This window comes from Polistes canadensis, unplaced genomic scaffold (genome assembly GCF_001313835.1).
Source record: "Polistes canadensis isolate GaletaPanama2010 unplaced genomic scaffold, ASM131383v1 scaffold_272, whole genome shotgun sequence".
Lineage (NCBI taxonomy): Eukaryota > Metazoa > Arthropoda > Insecta > Hymenoptera > Vespidae > Polistes > Polistes canadensis.
In genome coordinates this window covers 1-26,136 of record NW_014569819.1, presented here as the reverse complement: position 1 = coordinate 26,136, position 26,136 = coordinate 1, and the positions used below count along the sequence as shown (strand labels likewise).

At 29.7% G+C, this 26,136-nt stretch overlaps 5 protein-coding genes across 5 annotated transcripts; 1 reads left to right on the top strand and 4 right to left on the bottom strand.

Moving 5' to 3' along the window:
• Positions 1-515: 515 nt before the first annotated feature.
• On the top strand, positions 516-3,897 carry LOC106790937 (protein FAM161A). The gene is made up of 8 exons (XM_014756217.1): positions 516-1,054; positions 1,338-1,538; positions 1,642-1,806; positions 2,135-2,356; positions 2,500-2,769; positions 2,887-3,009; positions 3,210-3,354; positions 3,453-3,897. Exons 1-8 carry the CDS (start codon positions 516-518, stop codon positions 3,855-3,857), a joined length of 2,070 nt encoding a protein of 689 aa, XP_014611703.1. The 3' UTR covers positions 3,858-3,897.
• Positions 3,898-4,035: 138 nt separating this feature from the next.
• LOC106790936 lies at positions 4,036-14,965 on the bottom strand. The gene is made up of 8 exons (XM_014756216.1): positions 14,633-14,965; positions 11,219-11,629; positions 10,286-10,987; positions 7,679-7,831; positions 6,771-6,952; positions 5,470-5,755; positions 5,055-5,314; positions 4,036-4,834 (listed from the first exon to the last, which is right to left on the bottom strand). The coding sequence occupies exons 1-8, from the start codon at positions 14,694-14,696 to the stop codon at positions 4,487-4,489; spliced, it is 2,406 nt and encodes an 801-aa protein (XP_014611702.1). The 5' UTR covers positions 14,697-14,965; the 3' UTR covers positions 4,036-4,486.
• A 915-nt stretch (positions 14,966-15,880) lies between these two features.
• LOC106790935 lies at positions 15,881-21,308 on the bottom strand. Its single transcript, XM_014756214.1, has 6 exons — positions 21,108-21,308; positions 19,964-20,365; positions 19,025-19,732; positions 18,384-18,512; positions 17,212-17,622; positions 15,881-16,631 (listed from the first exon to the last, which is right to left on the bottom strand). Exons 1-6 carry the CDS (start codon positions 21,169-21,171, stop codon positions 15,943-15,945), a joined length of 2,403 nt encoding a protein of 800 aa, XP_014611700.1. The 5' UTR covers positions 21,172-21,308; the 3' UTR covers positions 15,881-15,942.
• Positions 21,309-22,052: 744 nt separating this feature from the next.
• Positions 22,053-23,287, bottom strand: LOC106790934 (serine protease easter-like). The gene is given in 5 exon segments (XM_014756213.1): positions 22,053-22,263; positions 22,361-22,459; positions 22,544-22,734; positions 22,870-23,119; positions 23,227-23,287. Coding segments are annotated over 5 exon segments (756 nt in total). The 3' UTR covers positions 22,053-22,108.
• A 1,378-nt stretch (positions 23,288-24,665) lies between these two features.
• LOC106790945 (protein SDE2 homolog) lies at positions 24,666-25,912 on the bottom strand. Its single transcript, XM_014756221.1, has 2 exons — positions 25,664-25,912; positions 24,666-25,539 (listed from the first exon to the last, which is right to left on the bottom strand). Exons 1-2 carry the CDS (start codon positions 25,766-25,768, stop codon positions 24,757-24,759), a joined length of 888 nt encoding a protein of 295 aa, XP_014611707.1. The 5' UTR covers positions 25,769-25,912; the 3' UTR covers positions 24,666-24,756.
• Positions 25,913-26,136: the final 224 nt, after the last annotated feature.

Genomic DNA, 26,136 nt, shown 5'->3' with positions numbered 1-26,136 from the left:
GGTTACCATTGATCTTCAAAACATAAATAGGTAGAATATATGCTATAGAAGAAGAACAAGGTATGTCGAAAACTATTTCACAATTATTACTTTCTACTAATTAAATTAATTGAATCGTTAAGAAAATTCTTCGACAACTTAACAAGTATTTAATTATTCATAATTTTATTTTCACCATATAGAATCATAAAAAACCAAATTTGATATATTTATAAGAATCAAAACTAAAATACATTTTTCTAGTTGCAGAAAATCTCAATAAAGTTTGTTAATGTGTATTTTCTATATTCTTATGTGACTGTACGTATATTTAAATTATAATAAAAACTTCGAATCACAACACATTCGTCTATAGATTTTTAATTTACAATACTAACAATACGGATTGTTCATTTGTTTGTATAATTGTAATATTTAAACTTAAAAAAGAAATTAAAAAAACATTTTGATTATTGATTTAGATCATTCTGATGTTGAATTATTTATTAGAAATATTAAATCGTAGGAAATTAAATATGGCAGAGCATAGAGGAACATCGTTTTATAATTCATGCGTGAAAGTACCGGTAGATCCATGTAGCAGACAACCAACACCTTCCTACGAACGTCCACGATCGATCAAAAGTGAAAAACAAAATATTGTCGAATCAAAAGGACGAAAGATTAATTTCGCTGCAGAGAATTTACCAAAAACCGAATCGGAATTGTCAAGTCCTCGAGAAAATTTAGAGGATTTTTTAGAATTTTTGGAAAGTATACCTGATTACAAACAAGTCAATCATCTGTCTAACGAACAGTTTCGGCAAAAGGTCGAATACTTGAGAAGGAAGCAACGACTTTTTTTAAAGAACTTTGACGAGACTGAAAAAGATACGTCAAGAATTTCAACGTCGAGAAGTAATCATAACATCAAAGTTATACGAGACGACATCAATGAATTAAGATTAAACGGTAAAAAATGTTACATCGAGGAATCGAGAACAAACAGTCCTATTCTTTATCCGTCCGGTAGTTTCGCTGGACTTATGGAAGACCAAGATCTTTTGACATTTAGGTGGGTATAATATATAAAAAATTGTAACATCGAATATTATTCAAGGATATGAAAGGCAAAGCCAAAATAAACAAGAACCAAAAACTAAAATTCTTGCTATAAAACATTTGGAGTTCGTTTCGTCTCTCTAGTCTTTTTTATATAATTAATTTTCTTTTTTTGATGATGGTACCCAAAAACTATTTGTCCCATAGGCCGATGCCACTTGCTTCTTAGTCTGAATACGGCCCTGAATTAACTTGAAATGAATTTATCTGTTTCCTTTTTTCCTACTTTGCGATAGATTTAAAGATAAGGAAGCTAAAGCGACACGTAACAAGGAAATACACATAGCTAACAAAGGCTGGAATACATGGAGTGAATCAAAAAGTAATGAAAGTTTGAATAACGATTCGGAAGACAGCGTGGAGACCAAAAGTCTTCCAGCGAGTAGTCCAAAGGAATGGCATCCGACTGTACCTAAGCCGTTTAGTTTTACTCTCAGGTAGAATATTCTTGTTTGTGTCATGAAACGTTATTGATATGCTATTTGATCAGTATCGTAATAGATATACGAGCAAGAAGAATGATACGAAATCGATTTTCAGAGAAGAAGCAGAAAAATACATGACACTAGCGGAAGTGGAAGCGGTTGCATATTCTAAGAAGGAAAATAATAAAAAAAGTCTTTCCAAAAAACGTCGCATTAGACCTATTCCCCTTACCTCTAAGATACCACTTTATGATAAGTTACTCGCTGAAAAAGAAGAGAGGTACTTTGTATTTCTAAAATTAATTACGAAACAAAGTTTCGAATTGATTCATAAATTTTTATTAAAATTGGTATAGAATTTATTACTATAATTGAGAATTTTATACGTAAACAAATAATATTCTGTTTTATCGTAAATATTGGAAAAAAAAGTTTATAAAAATAACATTTTAATTTTATTTCCAATATTACAATATAAATGGATAAAACAAATTATTTACGAATCAATCGAATGATATTTTCTCTCTCTTTAACTTTCATTTGTGAATTTAAACAATTTCATCGTATATAATTCACTTTTTATGTTTTCATATTCTTTTATGACAAAGAAGTCGTATAGTACGCGAGGAAAGTGCATTAAACTTGTTATCTCAAGTGCGTCCTTTTAAACTTGAATGTGATCGAAGAGCTTGGAGATCTTTGACACGTTCAAGTCCAGAAATATGTAGTAAAAATTCTCGTTCGACCTCGAGATTCAAGGCAAAACCTGTACCTAAGAATTTGTTTGGTACTGAGATATATGACCGGATGCTTGAGGATGAATACTACAGGTTATTATTATTTTATTTTATAATTTTATAATAATATAGATTTAAACGTAATTAAAAAATATTCATTTGTTAATAAATAATAAAGATTTGTGCATCGTTCGGGATGATACAAATGAACGAATTTATAGGTAATCATTTTTCAGAGAATTGACAAAAAAGGTGAGAGCATCCGAATTAATGAGATCTTCCTCATTGCCACCTTCAATGGCAAGACGTGAACGTGTGAAATCAGCTTGTGCAAATTTACAAAATTTTCCTAATGACTCGACTAAAGAAACGATTGTTCAAAGTAGAGAATCCTCGCGATTATCAAATCTTACAACAATGATATCGGAAAGATCCAGATCTGCATTGAACAGTTTACCATCACGGGGCAATAATTTAGCAGCTGTTCTCAGATGCCAAGCATCACGGTATTTTATTTGCTAAAAACTTGATTCACGAATTTCTATTTATTGGTTTAAATGCATATAATTAAATATCAATTTAAATCCTAATTTTTATCAACGTTATGTTTGTTGTTATTTTAGAGAAAAGTTGGAACGAGAGATAAGAGAACGAATGGATGAAAAACGTCGGGAGCAAGTTATCAAATTAAAAGAAAATTTAATTGGTCGTAAACCCGCTTGGAGAGCACTCAGGTCCGCAACGAGGTATCAAAGTTAGCCGCATTGAAAAGTTATTTTTAACGAATTTCTCTCTGGATATTACTTATTGTAAAAATTCGAAGAGAAAAAAAAATTTGAAAAAGCGTACGTACACGCAAGTAGATTTGTTTTTGCCGTTTGAAGGGTTATTGACAAAGTTTGTACGTTGTAATTGTTAGATAAAACAAATTATTTAAACGATGCAGGCACGATCATGAAAAAGATTTGGATATTCGAACATCCATGCGACGCAACGAAGCTCGTGAACAAGCCGAACGTCATCGTCTTCAAATGGAAATGATGTTGGATCGGGTTACACAAATACCGACGCTTTTCGAACGACATTCTCAGGTAAATACGCATTATAATTATATTTGATCAGGAATAAAATATTAAGAAAGAAAAAAAAAGGAAAGGAAAATATTCGAAAATCCAGTAATTTTATTTAGAGTTTCCAGTCATTAACTAAATTGCAAAGGAAAAATTATGGGACTAACGTACAAAGGAAGAAAAAGAAGAGAATAAATAAGCGAGATAACCATAATAGCGGTACCGATTCGTACCTAAGTTATTGTAGTAATTCGAGGCCAAATTCGGGATCGTTTACCAGTTCATCTACTATTCTGGCATCTTCGAGTCAATCATCGAAATCTTCGGAATCAAAGGAATCGGATAAATCAGTCGAAAAATCAGAAAATTCTGGTCCAAAGAAAAAAGGCTATCGTGGACCGCTTAAAGTGTCTATCAAAGAAACGGCAGAATTAATTGAAGATAAATTATCAAGCGATCGTTATAGTGATGAGGAACACGAGGATGATGTATTACGAAGTAATCATCATTCCCCGGATGAGTAAAAACGTACAATTTTAATAATTAACATAATTAAATTGCATTTATAAATAATTAAAAATGTCATGTAAAATAAGCGTAATAGTAATAGAGATAGATGAATACATATATTATGAATATTTATATAAACTTAATTAGATTGTTTGTAATTATTTTTTTTTATTAAAACATAGATTATACGAGTTTCCTTTTAAATTGTATTTATTATATAAGTCGACTGTCAATGTGCTGTTAACTATATTGTACATTACAATAAGTGCAATAATTAATGAAGTATTATATTATGTTATAATTTTGTAATGATATATATGAATTAAAAACTGGTATACATTGTATAAGAAATAAATATACTTAAATAATAATATTTGTGAAATATCTATACGTTCAAACAATACGTCGAAGCAAATGCGTTCACGTTGTAATTGAAATGTGGTTTCTTTTTGTTTCGTTTCTTTTTATTTGGCAGATCTGTATTACTCAGTACGTTATATAATGATAAGTCTCATTAATGATAAGTGAAATATTGAATAGGCAATGAGGAATAATTTCCTGTTATTTATCATAACAATATTCGCATTATCACTAAAAATAAAGCTTGAATAAAAAAGTATAAAATAATATGTCAGCGATGGAATTAATCCCTAATAGTATCTAAAATCCAATCCATATAATATTTAACATTAGTGTAAACCCCTGGGAAACCTGTTGTACCGCAATTTCTCATTCCAAAACTAACAATTCCATATTGAACGTATCGTGTTTCCATGCCGAACAATGCATACCATTGAAGAGGTCCACCACTGTCGCCAGAACAAGAGTCTTTATCTCTTTCACCTCCGGCACATAGTTGTTTGTACGAAATTTGAATTCTACTCCTGTAAATCTCTTGACATCGTGGGATTTCTACTGCTGGCAGTTGAACTTGCAGTAAGACGGGACTTTTTATGCCTCTCTCTGTTGCACCCCATCCTGTGGCGATTAGCTTTTGACAGACAAATTAACAAGATCATTCAATCAATTAGAAATGTACAATTCGGATTTTTCAAACATTTAACATTAATATATTTTAATTCATATTTTAAATCACATTTTTTTTTTCAACCGTTTGAAATTCATTTCTTGTTGTACCATGTACAATATCAAAAGACAAGAACAATATTTCAGATGATCATTTCTATGACAATAGTCAAGTATTATATTACCTGTTCCGGAATCGTAGCAATATCTTGATTTGGTAAACAAATCGGTCTAACGTTATTAACTGTCAAATTAGCATCTTTATCTAATCGTATCAAGGCAATATCATTTTCTAATTGCGAATATCCTGGGTGATAATGTACACTTTCAATGCCAAAATCTTGATATTTATCTGCACAATATAATACGACATTACCATCCATTTCACAGTCACGTTCCGTTCTAACATCATGTTCTCCTAATCTAACACTAATCAGCGATGAACCTAAAAAAAAAAAAATACAATCATAAGAAAAAACTTTTTACTTGACTAAGAAAATGACAAGGTTTAGGTATAATATACATAATATACGCTACATTATAGATTATTAGAAGAAATAGACAAATCAGTCGATATTATTATTAAGATAAAATTTGAACCTGATTGCAATGAAGTAACACAATGGGCAGCAGTAAGGACATAACGTTTTGTAATCAAAGATCCATCGCATCGAAATTCCGGTTGCCTTTTTCCAGTGTTATATGAAAGAAGAGCCATCCATGGATAACTGAGGATACCAGTTGCTTCTCCACCAACGATCTTCGTTTGAATAGACTGACCACAAAGATTGATGTCTAACATTCGAAGATTTGGATGGTTCGATATATCCGGAGCAACGGGAATTTCCTGAGTTGTATTCCTTGAAGGAGTAGAAGTTGGTTTGGACTAAAATGAATGCGCGTGTTTATTGTCATACGTTGAAATATTTTATCTATCCTGTAGAGAATTAAATTAAATTAAGTAATAATAATAATAATAATAATAATAACAATAATAAAAAGAAAAGAAAAAATTAATTAAAAATATTTTATATTTCTGTAAGACGAGTTATTTGTTTTTTTCTTTTTAAAGATTTTCCAATATCTTAAACAAAGAAGCTGTTAACAAGGTCATCTTACAAATGTCATGATTATAGACGTGATGCATGAACTGCTCACGTGATCGGTTTTAAATAATACCGATAAATTATAAGAACCGATAGAGAGATTGTTCAGAATAGCTTTCAGTCTTTACGATATGAAACGTGGTCATGAACAAATTATGATAGATGTTTTAACCTAAACAAAATTCTCTGCTGAAAGTGATACTTTATTAAAATTGTATGTAACGGAAAGATAAATAAACACGGTCGTGATGGAAGTGTTTGATAATCATAATAGTAAGAGGAAATTCTTTCTTCGAGTCGTCAAATAAGCGAATCCCTTCTCGTAGGAATGTGTTTTATCGTTTCCTCAATGAATCTTTCAAGGAATTAAGGAAAAAAATGAATATTTCGAAATAATGAACCAACATAGAACATATTGTCGGTATAAAATGTTTTATCTGTTTTACTCTTGGATAATAATTTATTCCATAATTTCTGTTTCGAAGGATCGAAGAAAGAAAACACGTATATCAATGCTCTTGAAATTTTACCTAATTTCTTTAAAATTACATTTGAGATCATTTTTACTTTCATATATGAATATATTGATCAATATAAAGGATCCTTTGAAGATAATAATAATTATAATAATGTACATTTTTCAATAATGAATATTTGTTCGATCGTTAAAGAAGATCGTTATCTTAATAATTATGATTTTAATTGAAATTAGATGATAAAATTGATTCGAAAGCATTCGTGTTTTGAAATACAAAAACAATATTAAATCCGTTTAATAAAATAATATAAACTCACTTGACTAGGACAGCAAACTTTTGGATCTTTACCCTCGTAACCGCATTGGAACGCTTTTAAAAATTCGATCATTTCTTTGGACAAAGGTTTTTTTTGACTCTGCAAAGCTCTTATTATTGGGTCGCAATTTTTGATGTTAATGCAATTACCGCTAACATTGTTTGGCGTGAAACAGCTTTCCTCTGGAAAGTGAAAAACTTCGAATTATTAACATTTTTAAAATTGTCCTTTATTGATTATGTTTTCTTTTAAAAAAGATTTGACATAATTTATCGAGATCAAAGCAAAAATAAATAAATAAATACCATTATTTGGTTATAACAATTGTTTTTGAAATTCAATGAGCGAGCTATTCTATTGTATATAGATAAGAAAACCAAAAGAAGAAAAGTAACCATCAAACGGAAGTCGCATGCTTATACAACATTAAAATTTAATTATTATACTATAAAAGTAAAAAGAGAATGATATCACGACTACAAAATTTTTAAGCTTGTTCTACCAACGTTAGCATATACACGTACGATTTTTAAACAAACAGATCTTGTAATTACTGCGGTCGTTATTACGTGATTATCGATAATATGTTTATTTTTTTTTTATAATATTTTATATATATTTATACCTTCGACAGAGAGTATTTCTATTATTTGTCATTGATATCTTGCTTTGATATCCGATAATTGAGCAATTATATATGAGTAAATTGTTGCGATATATACAAAAAGAACAAAGAAAAAGAAAACAGCCGCTGGGCACAAACTAATAATGATTGTTAGTAATTTAAAGACGAATGAAAGAAAAAATACAAGAATTATAAGAGATACTTTTACACAGTCCGTAATAAAATAAACCGTATTGCGAGGTCGAGGAAAAGATACGAAAAAATAAATGGATATGATACTTACGAGCACTCGTGTTAGTGCACAATAGGAATAACAATGTTGCGAGAATGATGTAAAATGAAATATACATGGTTGAGTTCTTAGACATTTTTCGATTACTCGATAACTTTGTGTATATTTCTTTGTCACTTAAAATTAAGTGACACCTAATGAGAATGAATTATTTTTGTTTCCCGACCGCGTCGTGTAGCGAACTGAGCATGGGACCGATAATCACCGTTATTTATGTAATTTTTCACGACGAGGGATGAAACTGATCAAACCAGTTCCCCTCCTTATATCAATTTCTATTTATATTCTTTGCGAATGAGAGAAGTTCTCCTTCTCTCTTACAGAGAGAAATATAAGAAGAGGGGAAGAAGTATAAAAGTAGTGGGACACAATGTTAAAATGAGAGGGGGCTTGATCAGAGGAAGAGTGAAGGAAAAAAACATTGCTTTACCAATTGACTGACTAAAAAGTATCTCTCATACTACACCATTTGCTTTTCAATTGGTTTTTAAATTTTTTTCGAAATAATGGGCAGTCCTTTCGTGTAAATCATCACGAAAATATTTATTCAAATACTCACAGGTAGTGAATGAATTAATCTAAAGCTAAATTTATCTTCTTATTTATTTTGGCCTTTTTTTTTCTTTCCTTTCTCTTCCGCAATTTTTAATCTACCCATTTCACAATATTGTCTAAATACAGAAAGAGAAAATAAAAAAAAGATTCATTTATAATGTTCTTTAAACTTTTCAATCGATGACAATCAGAGATTGGCCAGTAAATGTTTATTAATGAATTAATAATTTTTTAAAATGGTCGTTAAATGATAATTATGCTTTAAATTTCGGAACCTGATAGATGGTAACAGTTCGAAATATGATTTAAGTTGTAATGCATAAATTAGAGTCTTTAAGGAAAAAAAATTATATATATATATCATACCGTATGATTTATTTCCTGTTAAATTCCTGTAACTAGGTTGAAAACCGTTAAGGTCATTTCTCGTTACTGTAATAAGGATGCGAGTAATACTAACGGTCGTTAATGATAATAAATAGCATTAACATACTTATGTATGTATAGACATACATATGTGTATTATGTATCTATACATAATACGTGATATATATAATGTAGACGTCAATAGAATACGTCATCCAGTAATTCATATGCAATGGCATGCTCTGATGAAGGAAAACTATTCATTAATTATAAAACAAGGAAACTTTCTCGATGTGTCATGGTTCCTAATTATTTAAATAAATCTAATATAAATTTCAACAAAATAATTGTTTCTTGTATCAGTAATGTGTTGACACGTTGACAGCCATATCTCAAATCTCGTATAAACGTCTGGGAAATTCCTAAAAAAATACTCTTTAAATTAAATGGTATTATACAAACAAGTAACTTGTAATTGTATCTTATCAAGCAATTACGAATAGAAAAAATGTCGTTAAACGTCATGCATATTTTCATTGTAATTATAAAATTATTTTTGCATGTTCTATATGTCATTATTTTCTTCAAAAAACCTTTATAAAAATAATGGTATTATTTAAAAATTTATCAGTATCGATATTTACTCTAATTATGTATTTTTACTATTTGTCGTGTTGACACGACAATCAACGCGTTAATGGACCATAGAGAGTCTTTATCCATTTTTTTGATATGATGATTTTAATGTTGAGTTTTTATCAACTTTATAGATAAGTGCATATGCATACCAGTAAATTATCAGTTGAGATGTAAGCGTCGAACTCACCGTATTTGTGACTTGTTCGAAAACTACGGTACATATCGAAAATTACGGTCTCTTTAAACGCACATAATGAAGTAAATATTTAACCGATTTCAAAATATAAATATGGAATCCTTGCCTAAAAATAATTTAATAAATTTTTTACAATTTATTTAAAAAATAAATGTAATCATTAATTAAGAGTAAAATATAATGTTTTTTATTGTCGAGTAATATTCTATCGCATAAAAATTACGGGAATTTCCAAACGATGTTAACTTTTTTAAGTGTATAATAACATTAAAAACATCGCAAATCAAAATTGATAGAAGTATTCCCAAGATTGAATATCCGTTATCAGTCACTTAATTCGCATTGAACATATAATATTTCAAGCAATGATTAAACAAGGATGTAATAGTGAGTATGAAGGAAATAATACGAAGAATTTATATAAAATTAAAAAAATATTCGTACTTTCCTAATGATAATGTTATCGATATTTATCTTATTTATAACATTTTTATTGACCCTAGTTTTTAACGATAACCTTTAAAAATGGATTGATCATAATTTATGATTTTGTATATTTATAAAACTATCTCCCGGTTTAATATTATTCGATTGAGTATTAAGTTTCATTCATATATTAGGTATAATAATTATAAACAATGTCGGTTAGTACGTATTAAAAATTGTAAAAATAAGCATTAGGTTTTATTGTTTCGAACTTGATAAGTACAAAATTATAAATTAATAAAACTAGACGAATATATATAAATTAATATACGAATATCTACGGAGTCAATCAAATGTTGGTATCAAAATATTAGAAAGTTTTTTTTTTTTTCATTAAATAAATAATACTCATTTTTAAAGTCTTATCTTGCTAATTATCCATGGAATTAAATCATATACATTAACAAAAACACTAGGCCAACCAGGGATGCCACAATATCTAGGACCAAAAGATACGACTCCTACGACTGTCCATATTTTATCACCATTGGGTAAATCTTGAAAACCCATGAGTGGTCCACCGCCATCACCGCTGCATGCATCTCTACCATCTTCACCATCGGCACAAATATGTAAAAAACCTAGAGTTAAATTCCATTGTTGTCTGTACAATTTAGCGCAATAGTCTTTGTCAACGAGGGGTAACGAAACTTTAAGTTTAACATTTGAGGATGTACTCGTTAAAGTTGCACCCCAACCAGCTATATACAATATTTTATTGACTATAGAAGTTCTAGGCAAACAAATAGGCTTAACGTAATCATTCGAAACTATGTCTCTTGATAATCGCAATAATCCGATATCGTAATCAATATCTTGTTGAAATGATATAAATAGTTCATGTTTGATTGATTCCTCGATCCCAACTCTGATTGAACCATCAGAGCATATGTCCACGTCATCACATTCATTGCAATTCATAGCTGAACTCAGATCGTATACGCCTAATCGTACGTTCGACAATATCCCAATTCTTTTGTTGCTGAAACAGTGAGCTGCAGTAAGTACGTAACGTTTAGTAATAAGACTTCCAGTACAGACAATTCTTCTATTTATTCCTAACAGAAATAATAAGAGAAAGATTAAGATTACTAAGGACTCAAAACATGAAAGAGAACTTTTAGATAATAATATTTTAAATACAAGATTTGTTTAACGCTTAAGTAAATCAATTTATCTTGTAAATGTGTAAATCATTCCATTCAGTTTTATTGCATAACAAATACTTAGATCTGTTATTGGAAAATCTGGATTTATGGATGATATAAAACTGGAATAATAATGCTTACCGTTCTTATATTCTAATAGTGCCATCCATGGAAATTCGCCAGGGATAGTAGCTGCTGCTTTTAAATCTCGAGTTATTGAATCTCTCCCACATTCGCTTGGTAACAAAGGATTATCGAGTAATCTGATGATAGGGTCATTATTATCTACATTCTCTAATGTACTAATCGGATCTTTTGAAGATGATACGAACGATTGATTCAAATTTGGATTAGGTAAATTAATGTCAGGAGGACAGCATACGCGTGGATCTAGACCATCGAAACCACAATGATAGCTTTTTAAATAGTCAATAGTTTCTGGACGAAGAGGTTTTTCTTTTAGTCGTTCTAACAATGGAATACATTGACGTATGCTGATACATTCTCCAGTAATTTTATTTAGTGTACTGCATTCCGATGATTTTAAATGTTCTATGAAAAGAATGTATTTTATAAGGTTTAAATAAATGAGAATTTTCTAATATTCTCTTAATATTTTGTATAATTATGATAATGTAGATATTCAAACGTTAGTTCGATTTCAGATGAATGAATAATGATGATATGAATAAAAATTGCAAATATTTAATTACTTACGTGCATCGACAATAATAAATGATGATACGTAAAAGGTAGTAACGACGGAAAAAATTAAATACATCCTTAATATCGAATCTTTTTTAAACAATTAAAAGCAAACAATAAATTCTGTGTTTACGAATGTTTTTGATTGACCACGGATCTCATCATTATGCCTGAAATCTCAGACAACAACTGGAATTGCAAAAGATAGTGTAGTCGCAGCCTTGAGCAACTGGTATCCCCCACCATTGCATTTATATTTCTAACTAAATTGCTTGAGGCTACATCTGAGCAGTATACGTATTTTTCATTTCTAACAGAATTTTTTCTGTTTCAATTTTGTCGCATCTCTTCTAAAATTCTATGCAATTAAACGAACGAAAATTCCACCATAAAAAATATTAACATAGTTTTTCTCATTACACGAACTGTAAATTGTATGTTTATCTTTTTTTTTTTTTTTAGAATTTTATATAAAATTATTCGGAAGAATTTATGCTGTTATTCTTCTTTAAAGTGCATATTTAATTTTTAAAGATAATATTTTTTACATTTTTATGAATCGTCATTAGATCATACGACGAATGACGCCGATGGATCAGAGATCTCTCATTTAAGTGAGATGATCAAGAATTTAACAGCATTAAAAATAACAAATTGATTAAAAATATGCTGAATTATTTTCCATTGATGTATGTTTATAATATTTTCATTGACCCTAGTTTTAACGATAACCTTTAGAAATGAATTGATCAACATCGATCCTTTTAAATATTCATAAAATTTTCTCCCGATTTGTATTATCTTACTTCCAAATGTTTATTCTCATTCATATATCAGTGATAATAATTATAAACAATGTCGGATTATAATATCAAAAATAGTAAAAATTAGCATTAAATTTAATTGTTTTTTTTTCTAAGTTGATAAAAACAAAATGATTAACTCCTAAAACATGACGAAAAATTAATATGCAAGTATGTACAAAGTGTATCATATTTAAGTACAAAAAGTTCTCTCTCCGTCTAGAGAGTTTTAATTTAATAAAAGATATTCTTTCTTAAGGTCTTAGTTTACTTATTATCCATGGAATGAAATCGTACACTTTATTAGAAATACTAGGTCCACTAAGTAGACCGCAACGATAAGCACTAAAGGATATGATTCCTACAGCTGTCCATATTTTATCACCATTGGGTAAATTCTGAAAAGTCATGAGTGGTCCCCCTGAATCTCCTTGACATGGATTTCTATCTTCTTCACCGCCAGCACAAATATGTTCAAAACTTAGAGTTAAATTCCATTTGAATCTGTACAATCTAGTGCAATAGTCTTTGTCAACGAGGGGTAACGAAACTTTAAGTTTAACATTTGAAGATGAATCCGATAAAGTTGCACCCCAACCAGCTATATACAATCTTTTATCGATTATAGAAGATCTAGGCAAACAAATAGGCTTAACGTAATCAGTCGAAACTATGTCTTTTGATAATCGCAATAATCCGATATCATATTCATTATTTTTGGAAAACCGTGCGTATAGTTCATGTATGATTATTTCCTCGATCTCAACTGTTATTGGATCATCGGAGCATGTAACTACATCATCGCGTTTAACGCAATCCTTAACTGACTTGAGATCGTACTCGCCTAATCGCACGTTTATCGTTTTCCCATAGTGTATGCTGTCCAAGCAATGAGCTGCAGTTAAAACATAACGGTTTGTAATAAGAGTTCCTGAGCAGATAAATTTTTTTTCCTCTCCTAAAAGAAATTATTACAGAAAGATGTACATTATAAAAGACTATAAACATGAACCCCCCCCCCCCTTTAGATATATATATAATAATATTTTAAATTGAGGATTTATTTAACTTTTAAGTAAATCAATTTATCTTGCAAATGTGTAAATGATTCCATTCAGTTTTATTGCATAATAAATATTTAGGTCTATCATTGAAAAATCTGAATTTATGAGTGATATAAAATTTGAATAATAATGCTCACCATCATTATATTCCAATACGGCCATCCATGGAAACTCGTCAAGGGCGGTATCTCGTACTTCCAAATCTCGAGGTTTCGAATCTCTCCCACATTCGCATGGTAGCAAAGGATTATAGAGTAATCTGATGATAGGGTCATTATTATCTACATTCTCCAATGTGCAATTTTGAACTTTTGTAGGTGGGATGTCCAATAAATTAAAAGATGAAACGGTTGAATTAGATTTAGTAGGACAGCATACGCGAGGATCTTGACCTTCAAAACCACATTGAGATTGTTTCAGATAGTCTATAGTTTCGGAACGAATAGGTTTCTCTTGGAGCATTGCTATCAATGGCAAACATTGTCGTATGCTTATACAACTTCCATTAGTTCCATTTGGTGTATTGCAATCGTGTGATATTAAATTTTCTACGAATGAAAAATATATTTTATATGTTTTAGAGAAATCAGAATTTCCAATCTTCTTTTAGTATTTTATATAAAAATCTTGATGATGATGTACATATCAGAAATCAATTATAAAAATTATGAATTATGGTGTAGCTTATATCATCGTTAAATATGATATTGTGTTCTGGTAAGTATAATCTAAATAGAATAAAATTATAGTAGCATAATTTGCGATTACATTTAACATATTAAATTAATCATTTACGGAGAGTAGCATAGAGTTTGTTCAGTAAATATTGAAATACAATGATTTTTTTAAATCAATATATAAATTAATTATTTTGTTAACATTATGAATTTTATATTTAATTACATCGATTCAAGTGTTAACGAATCTTTTCATAAACCAAACGAGGATATATGAATAAAAATTGCAAATATTTAATTACTTACGTGCATCGACAATAATAAACGATGATACGTAAAAGATAACAACGACGGAAAAAAATAAATACATCTTTAATATCGGATCTTTGTCAAAAAATTAAAAGCACACAATGAATTACATGTCTACGAAGAAGTCCAAGCATCGACTGGCATCACAAATGATGGTGCAACCAAAGCCATGATCAACTGGTCTCTCCCACCATTGCATTTATATTTCCGACTAAATTGCTTGAGGCTATATCTGCACATTATACATATTTTTAATTTATAACAGTATTTTCCGTTTCGATTTTGTCGCATCATAAAATTCCATCATAAAAAAATATCAACATAGTTTTTCTCATTACTTTTATATTACTTTTACATTAAATTATTAAATTAAATTTTCTCAACTTAAAGTCAGTACTTGTTAGGAACGTTGAAACAAATGTATTTTAATTTAAACGATTCAAGATATTAATAAAGTACATCAAATCGTGCGATATATATTAAATTATTAATAATTAATCGAAAGAAATGATTATTATTGTTTAAAAGCACCGAGTATAAGATCGATGTAACTGTCCTCTCTCTTCTGAATCCATTGTTAGACTGACATGGTGTCCTCTATGTAAGTTCTTTTCTTGAATATTGTTTATGTGACTTTCCGAAGAATAAATTCTATTTGCTACATGCATACTATTTTCGTTATGCATATATGTAACCTTCGGAGAGTCATATAAACAATAGTCAATGAGAAAATTTTAAATAACTTTCTTGATCACTTCGAGCAAAAGAAGTAGTAAAAAGAAATAATTAATAGAAAGAAATTCCGAATGGAAAATTCTTATAAAGTCATCGCGTAGCAAATTGAACCGTGAATTGATAATGACCAACATTTATACAATTTTTCGAGACAGAAATGAAGCTGTCCAATTCAGTGGTATCCATATCGATTTACATTCGTTGAAAATTTTCAAAGGACTTTCGTAGAAAAAATATATTTTAATTGATTCTAAATTGAACAACAATCTTAAATAAAAAAATTAATTATCTTCGATGCTTTTGAATCTATATAAAATTTTCTCCCAATTTATTATTTATCGATCGAATGTTTATTTTCATTCATATATTAGGGACAATATGAATGAATAATGTTTGATTGTACGTATAAAAAATAATAACTATTTCTTCAAAAACAACAACAATTATTTAGAATTACATAAATTAAAAAAAAAAAAACAAATAATATATCAATCTGTACAGAGTGAATATTATTGAACCACGCAAATATTTTTTAAGATGTAGTTTTCATTAAATAATAAAAATATTTCTTTTCAAAGTCTTATCTTACTAATTATCCATGGAATAAAATCATATACTTTAGTATAAATACCAGGCCAACCAGGTATACCACAAGGTACAGTACCATAAGACACAATTCCTTCTGCTGTCCATATTCTATTACCATTGAATGAATCTTGAAAACCCATGAGTGGTCCACCGGCATCACCGCTACATAAAGCTCTATCTGTTTCACCACCGGCACAAATTTGTTTAAAATGTTGATTCTTATAAATTCTATCGCAATCATCTTTGTCAACGAGGGGTAACGAAACTTTAAGCTTAACATTCGAGGATGTATTCGTTGAAGTTGTATCCCAACCAGCTATGTATAATCTTTTATTGACTATAGAAGATTTAGGTAAACAAATAGGCTTAACGTAATTAGTCGAAACTATGTCTCTTGATAATCGCAATAATCCGATATCATATTCATTATTATCGGATCTTGGTACGTATAGTTCATGTGGGATTTGTTTCTCGATCTTAACTGTGATCGGATCATCAGAACACGTAACTAAGTTATTACGTTTAACGCAATCCTTTGCAAAACTGAGATCGTACTCGCCTAATCGTACGTTTGATAATATCCCAATTCGTTGATTTAATAAGCAATGAGCTGCTGTAAGCACGTAACGTTTGGTAATAAGAACTCCTTGACAGGCAAATGTTGTTTTGCTTCCTGAACAAAATTATTACAAAAATATTTAGATTTTTAGAAAGAATAAATATAAAAAAAAAAAATTCTATAGATAATAATATATTTAATTCAGGATTTATTGAACTTTTATATAAATCAATTTATCTTGCAAATGCAAATCATACAGAGTCTTTCGCCTAACTAGACAAATGTTTGTCAGAAACTTTAGTACGCGCACAGATGACGGTACATGAAGGACAAATGCAAATCAATGTGTAGGATACACATACATATTGCACCTTGTTGGATTCGTTTTCTTATAAGCTATAAGAGTGTAGTAGTGAAAATATGCAGTCCCATTTAAAAAAAATACGATGACCTTGAAATCTCAAAAACAATGACATTGAGAAAAAAATAGGTCCATCACCGTATTGGCGCCTTCGAACAGAATATTTTTTCCCTCTGACATTTTTTTTCTATCGTACGAAATAAGCGATATATTTAAGGTGATCTCTAATTAGGCGAAAAACCCTGTATATAAAGTCTTATTTGCATAATAAGTTTTTAGATCAATTATTAAATCGATTTTTGAATGATATAAAATTAAAATAATAATGCTTACCATCATCATATTCCAATAGTGCCATCCATGGAAACTCGTCAAGGGCGGTATCTCGTACTTCCAAATCTCGAGGTTTCGAATCTCTCCCACATTCGCTTGGTAACAAAGGATTATCAAGTAAACTGATGATAGGGTCGTTATTATTCATATTCTCCAATGTGCTATTTTTAACTGTTGTAGGTGGGAAGCTCACCGGAATAAAAAATGGATTGATCAAATCAGATTCAGTAGGACAACACACGTGAGGATCGTGACCTTCGAATCCGCAATTAGATTGTTTCAGATAGTCTATAATTTCGGAACGAATAGGTTTCTCTTGGAGCATTGCTACGAATGGCAAACATTGTTGTATGCTTATGCAACTTCCACTAGTTCCATTTGGTGTATTGCAATCGCGAGATATTAAATTTTCTACGAATGAAAAACATATTTTATATGTTTTAGAGAAATTAGAATTTCCAATCTTCTTTTAGCATTGTTTTTTTATAATAATGACGGTGAGGATACTCATACGTAAATTTGTACATCACCTTAATGTATAATATTTTGTTCGAACATATTATATAATTTAAATCAAATAAAATATTAGTATAATAAATTATTTTTCGTTTACGTTATGAATTAAATTTAATTACATATTGATTCAAGTGTTAACGAATCTTTTCATAAGCTCAACGAAGATATATAAATAAAAATTGCAAATATTTAATTACTTACGTGCATCGACAATAATAAACGATGATACGTAAAAGATAACAACGACGGAAAAAAATAAATACATCCTTAATATCTGATCTTTGTCAAACAACTAAAAGCACACAATGAATTACATGTCTACGAAGAAGTCCAAGCATCGACTGGCATCACAAATGATTGTGCGACCGAAGCCATGGTCAACTACTGTCTCCCACTATTGAATTTATATTTCCGACTAAATTACTTGAGACTGTGTTTGCGTATTATACGTTTTATCAACTTCCAATAATATTTTTTATTTCGATTTCGACTCAACTATTCTAAAAATTTATACAACGAAACGAACAATATTTTCACTACGATCATTATTAACAAAGTTTTCTTCATTGCAAGATCGTATAACTAAATGTTACTATCATCTTATTCTTATTACGCACATATCAAATTACAAATAATATTGTTTTTTATAATTTTACGAGCTATTATTGTTTCGTCATACATCGAATGACGTCGATGGACCACAGATTTCGTAACAGTGGGAAATCCGAGAACTAATTGGCATTTGCAATGATGGAGATACCGAATATAATCTTCATTTTGAATGTCTATTTTTGTTCATTTATAAGTACATATACAGGAGATAATAAATAAATAAAAATGCCGTACTATACTTACGAAAAAAGTAAAAATAAAAAAGGAACGAATTTTTATTCTTCCGAAGACAATAGAAACAAAATTATTCCTTAAACTAAAAGAAGGATTAATATAATAATATGTATATAATAAGATTACATTAAATGCTACCATTTTAAGCACACGTTCTTATAGAATTAATTATAGTTGCCTGTTGATAATCACAAGTACAAGATCTATTACATTCTGGCAGTTTTTTTTTTCTATAATTTTCTTCGAATGTTTCTTAATAATGTCTTGTCACTTTAAAATCTTGAAAATTACCATAACAATAATTTCTTATACTAACATTAGATATTTCGAATTATTCATCCAATTAATTTAAATACGTCATTTACCAAAGAGGAAAAAGGTAAGGCGAAAAAAAAATTTTAAATAATATGAAGACATGAGAGCAAAGAGCAAATTTTTTCATAGTTACTTTAAGGTTTTATGTTACCGACTATCCACGGAACATAATCGTAAACTTTGGTATAAACGCCAGGCCAACCTTGCAAACCGCAAGGTGTTGGACCAAAAGATACGACTCCTACGGTTGTCCATAATTCAGCACCACTAAGTGTATTTAAACGGCTCACGAGTGGTCCACCAGAGTCTCCTCTGCATGAATCTTTACCTTTAGTACCACCGGCACAGATTTGTCCGTAACCAAGTCTAATATTAACTTGATTATAAGTCCTAGCGCAATCTTCTTTTTCTGCCAATGGCAACGATACTTTAAGTTTTATGTTCGACGATGAATTGAACTCGGTTGTACCCCAACCAGCTACGTACAATTGACCGTCCAACCCTTCTGATCGTGGCAAACAAATAGGCTTAATATAATCAGTCGAAATAATGTCTCTTGACAATCTCAACATTGCGATGTCATATTTCTGATCTCGCGATCTTGGATCGTATTGTTCATGTACAATTTGTTCTTCGATCCCAACCGTGATCGGGTCATCGGAGCATATAACTACATCATTGGATGTAATGCAATCTTTATCGGAACTAGTATCGTATTCGCCTAATCGTACGTTCTTTAACGACCACGTTGGTGGTAAATCTTTTCCCTTCAAACAATGCGCTGCAGTAAGCACGTAACGTTTGCTAATAAGAACTCCTCCGCAGGCAGTGCTGTGTCCTCTTGCTAAAAAAAATTATTAAAGAAAAATTAAGATTTTGTCTATAATATAAACTAATACTCTAGATAATATCCTCGATTAGATATTTGCTTTAATTTTTACATGAATGCATGTTGTATCTAAAAATTGTATATCTTCACATATAATTTTCCTGTACAACCAATTATCAAATTTATTTTTAAATAATCTGGATTTTCTCTTATGATAATAAATTAAATTAATTAATAATTACTCACGATGTTGATATTCCAACAGAGCCATCCATGGAAATTCTTCAAGGGCAGTAGGCGTTCCTCCAATAATTCGAACTATCAAATCTTTACCGCATTCGCTTGGCAACAAAGGATTATTGAGTAAATTGTCAATTAATTCTGCCTTGTTTCCAGTTTCCAATGGGCTATCTGTAGATGGTATGTTCCCCCGAGAAGGAGATAAATCAATTCGATTCGATCCGGCGGGACAACATACGCGAGGATTTTGGCCTTCAAAACCGCATTGGGACTGTCTTAAATAATTCTCACTTTCTGGGGGAAGAGGTCTCTCTTGCAACAATTTTATCAACGGTATACACTGACGTATGTTAATACAACTTCCAGCAACTCCATTTGGTGTATTGCAATCGAATGGTGCTTGATATTCTACGAAAAAATAAAAAAGAAAACACATTTGATAACTTTCAACAAAAAATCCGGAATTCCTAATTTACATTTTATTTTTTTTATAATAATCTTAATGATGAGATATGCATACGTAAAATCGGTTACTTAAGATTCAAAATATGACCTAACTTACATCGTCGTAATTTATAATATTTCGTTCCGACAAGTAATCTATAAAATATCAAATAATATTCACATAAATGCGACTACATGTAATATATTGAACAAGATCGAGATAAATAATATTGTATATAACGTTTTAATTACTACGGATTTTTCCACAAAATTATTTTCATCGTATCCGGCTTTGTATTCCCAACTATTCGTTAAGGAAAATAATACATGATAAATGATTTAAATCCGTCAAACATATTAGAATTTAATATGTACAAATACACATATGTAATCATTAAAGTAAGATTGTATTGTATATTATTGGAAACTGTAGATCGTTAACATTGATGACTTCATAAACGGAATGCTGATTTCGCCATCCATTCAGATTAACACTTTTATTTTGCATCGTAAACGTTCTTATAATAATTTTGATTTTATTTAACGCATTAAAAAATACAATAATTTTATTTAATCGACAAATAACGAGTACTTGTTTGTAATTATTTTATTAATGTCTAATGAATATCAATACAAATGTTAACGAGTCTTTTGATAAGCCAAAAACGAATATATGAATAAAAATAGAAAATATTAAATTTCTTACGTGCATCTCCGATATTAAACGTTGATAAGTAAAGGATAGCAACCACAGAGAAAAATAAATACATCCTTAGTATCGGATCTTTGTCACACAACTAAAACCAAACAATGAATTCCGTGTCTACGAATAACTTTGATTAACCGTGGATCTCGTTGTTAAGCTTGCCGTCCCGGGCATTAACTGACATCGCAAATGATAGTGTGACCGAAGTCATGGTCAACTACTGTCCCCCACTATTGCATTTATATTTCCAATTAAATTGCCTGAGGCTATATTTGCGTATCATACGTTTTCTCAACTTCTGAAAGTATTTCCTACTTCGATTTTGGTTAATCTTTTCTAAAATTACACGCAATTAGGCAAACAAAAATTTCTCCATAATTAATATTAACAAGGTTTTCCACATTACAGGAACTGAAAACTGAATTTTTATCTTTTTTTTTTAGAACTTGATAAATAATTATTATGATAAATATATTTATGTGTTATAATCTTTTTTGTTATTACACATATTTAATTATTTAAGATAATATCTTTTATAATTTTATGAATTGTTGTTACGTCATGTATACATATGAGTGTATCTACTCGTTCTAGATTGGAATATTTTTAATTCCCCGCTATATTTTTCTTCGTAATTTAAAACAGAATTTCAATGACTAGGCATGGACTTTTTACCGAATGAATAATTTATGTAAATTTTCTGGGTATTTATTATAGTTAGCAAATTCATAATAAATACAAACAATTGTGACTTTCCTTATGAGTTATTATTTTATTCCGTTCTATTATTTCATAGATAATAATAAATATGTTAATATATATATATATATATATCATTCGATGGATATTTTAAGAATTAATATTGTTAAGTACCCAGTTAATGTAACCAGACACTCTAGTGTAAACACCTGGATTCGTTGTTTTACCACATTCTTTTACCCCAAATGAAACTATTCCGATGAGATAATATTTTGGTAATTCGTCAACAGTTTCAACTTTCATCAAAGGCCCACCGCTATCCCCGCTGCAGGAATCTTCACCAACGATACTTGTTGATCACTTATTTTAGCACGTTTTTTAAAACTTTCTACACATTTCTCAGTATCTTGGATCGGCATCGTGATCGTTTGAAGCAATTTACTGGTTCTCAATGTTTCTATCGTATATTTAAAATGAATATAAAAAAAGGCTCTTATTGTGGAAACGACAATAATAGTTTCTAATTAGAAGAAAGGAAAAAAAAAGATCTTTACCAATATCGTCTACTCCCTGACCAGCAACTATCGCCATTTCACCGATATAATTTTTCTCAAGCAAGTCACCGTGCGGCATGCAAATCGGTATTACAAACTCTATACGAGTAATAACATTAGATAATATAGAATTAAATTTGATATCAAGAGTGAAATCATTTAATCAGATGTCACTTTACTTGCCATTGTAAACAGCAGGCTTATCCAAACGTATGATTGCTATGTTATTTCTAAATTTCGGACGATCATACTCTTCATGAACATTGATAAATGCTATTTGAAAATCTTGAACTGGTTCAGCACAAAATTCTTCTTCACAATCTGGATCCGTCAATGTGTTGTATTCCCCTAATCGAATGCCGGCAATAGTCAGCCTTTTTACATCATTGAAATAAATAAAATTAATGATACATAAAATCACGAAGGAAAAATGTATAAGCTATACGATTTGTAAAATAAAACAAAAAATTAAAGTGATAAATAAATAATTAAAGAATCAAATAATTTACCAATGTGGAAAATTTTCCACGCAATGCGCTGCTGTTAAGACGTGATATTTGTTAATCAAGGAACCACCGCATTTATAAACTAATTATTTAATATTAACTGGATTAGATTTAGATATAGAATATCCTATTCTCGCAATCCACGGATATGCACCCATACTTGCGTTTTTACCACCTATTATACGATCGGTATTGGGATTGCCGCATTTGTCATGGTCTAGAAGTGACCAATTCAAATGATTCATCACGTCAACTGTTGATCAGAATTATAATTATTAAATATATTCTCAAATATCTTATTTCTTTTTTTATTACTATTATTACTATTATTACTATTATTATTAATAACAATTTGCATACCATCCAATGAACCAATCGAATTAACGTGAAAACTATACAAGAGTAAAATAAAAAGTAACATTATCTAAAAGAATCAAACAAATACACCAATTGTTTGTTTATATCTTTTGCGAGATTTTGGAAAATATTTATTAATCATTCTTACCTTAATACAAATTTTTAAAAAAAAAGTTGATAGAAATCCGATACTCGAAAAAATTCTCTGAAAACGTGATACTTCGATTCTAAATGTAAACGGTTTTTAAACAAAAACTTTAGTATGAAATGCCACTGCATGCAATGCTATGCGACTTCTGTTTCAGTTGCATCTTATCGGCCTAATGAATAAATGTTGCTATTAAGTGTCAATTATATTACCTATAAATTACTATTATGTTTCTTAACTTCGTATTTACAAATTTGGTAACTTTTGTTTTCTTTTGCTATTCCATAAAATCGAATATTATACTTTGCAATATAAATGTACTGTATATTTCCATAACATATCAATTATTATATCTTATGTCAGATATTAATCAAACAAGTGAAGATCTGCAAATATTTCTTCTTGTCAAACATCAATAAAATAAACGTATTTGAAAATGGAAAAAAGTTTTCTCAAATAAATTGCAAACATGATCTCGAAGAATGAAATTTCTATTTATTCGTCTCTCCGCGTCGTGAAAGAAATTCTAAATTATATAAACACGATTTTTATAAAACGAGAATTTTTTAAACATAATGGTAAATATTTTTGATACTTAAAAGAATAAACAAATAATTATATAAATATATGTATATAAACTGTATCCACGTAAAATAATTAATTATAATTCGTAGATGTCTCGTAAAAAAATTTGTTGTAACAGCCCTTACGCTCATAGATGCCAAAAATTTTTTTCTAAAAGTGAGTAAAATACAATAAACCTCTGATTGTTTAATTAGTTTATTAAATTGTATTCTAACTTAAATACTTAGATGAAACTTCGTCAAAAATTCAAGAAGGATGTGGAAGAAATGATAATTTCATTCTCATTGGTACCAAATATATATTGGACCTATATCAGTGTACTCGTAAGAGCATTCTTGCAGATGACTTTTTGAAATCAGTAGTAGCATCAGTAACATTATTTGCGATTGGTATACAACTTACTAGAGAACTCTATATTTCAAAACTTCCATTGATTTTTCATTGTAATTATTATTTTAATAATACGCTCTACGTAACTAACGCATAACTTATGATAATTTTATATTATATTTACATATAATTATATATTTGTGTATTCATTGGCATTATAAAAAAATATTTCTTTCAAATTATAAACGGTGTTCTGAAGGCCACTTTACCAAGAAAAGTAATTTTAAAGAAAAAATCAATATTGATTAATTATTTAAAAAGTATAAACACACAAATATAAATGTTAACTTTACATAAAACAAATAAAAACAAAAAATACAATATCTATTTTACTAATAAAGTAAAAATGAATAAAATTTATATTACACTACTATAAAGTACAAATCTATATTCAATTAGATTATTTATTATTATATTAAAACTTCATTAGTAGTTTCACTCTTATCATCTACATTTACGTTTTTAGTATCTTCAATTTTGTCTTTAGAATATTCTACTGAAATATCAGTCTGTGCATTAACAGTTTCAGAAGCAATTAAATCTGAAACTTTCGTTTCTTTTAATTTCTCATTGTCATTATTAGTCTCATCGCTAGAAAGTCTATTACTAGATATTTGTTGATCGGATGTGGATGTCGATGGTGCAGAATCTTCTGTATCACTATCGTCATCTGTAGTAGTATCGAGCTCATCTGAATCAATATCTAAGTAAAAAATGTTTCTCTTCTTATTACTTTTAACTTCTTCTTCGCGCTTCCTTTTCATAGTTGAACAATCAGCAGCAGCACATTTTAATCCTTGTTCTACTGCCTCCTCAATCATTTCAGAGACAGTTGATCTTCTCTTTTCATAATTTTGATCTTTAAACTCATGTTTCGGTTCTGCACAAAGTCTTTCCAACTTCCTTTTTCTACGCTCAGCTGCTTCCTTTTTATGTTCAGCTTGCTTTTCGATCCAAGATTTGAGTCTTTTCTCTTCGTTAATATCTCTCAATCTACGTCCACTCAAATCTCTGCAAGCTTCGCGATTTGTAGTTTTTTCTATCTGTGCACCAATGGCTCGTAACATGGAGCCAAAGCCACCTTTTCCTCCAATTAATTTAGGAACGATGGTTGCACGCCCATCCAAAAGTTCATTATTTTCCCCAATAGTTCGGCCATTTTTAACTACATAAAAATTTTTTCTCGATGCGCCCTGTAACAAAAGAAAATATCGCATTTATTAATAATTGTTATAATTTACTTACAATTTAGAAATAAAAGAGTGGAGAACAAATACGCAAGAAGTTCTAAGGTTAGATTTTTGATATAATACTTACAGTTATTATTTCAAATCGTTCCCAGATTTCGTCGATTGAAAGCAATAAGTCGCTAACAAATATTTGCTCAATGGATCTTCCGGTAGAAATTTCTACACTTATCATCTTGATTTTTTATTTATTTGCAAAGATTTAGAATAAAAAGCAACACAACAATATTATTTTAAGCAACAAGATGAAATCATGTCTTCTCGCGAGACGTAAAATGGCGTTAATGTACTTTCACTGCGCTATCTAGCGATGTAGAATGAATTAATATGGTAAGATCCGACCAATGAAACGTTACCTTCAAGAAAGTAATGTAGCGGCAAGAATCAGGAACTAGAATACTATTGGTTTGAACTCTGATCACCACTACTATTTTTATGTAACATTTATTTATTTATAAACTATTACAGAACAAAACGAAAACAAGAACAAAAACGGATAACAAAAATGCGTTGAGGATTAATACGTTGTGGAGCGAATGAGTG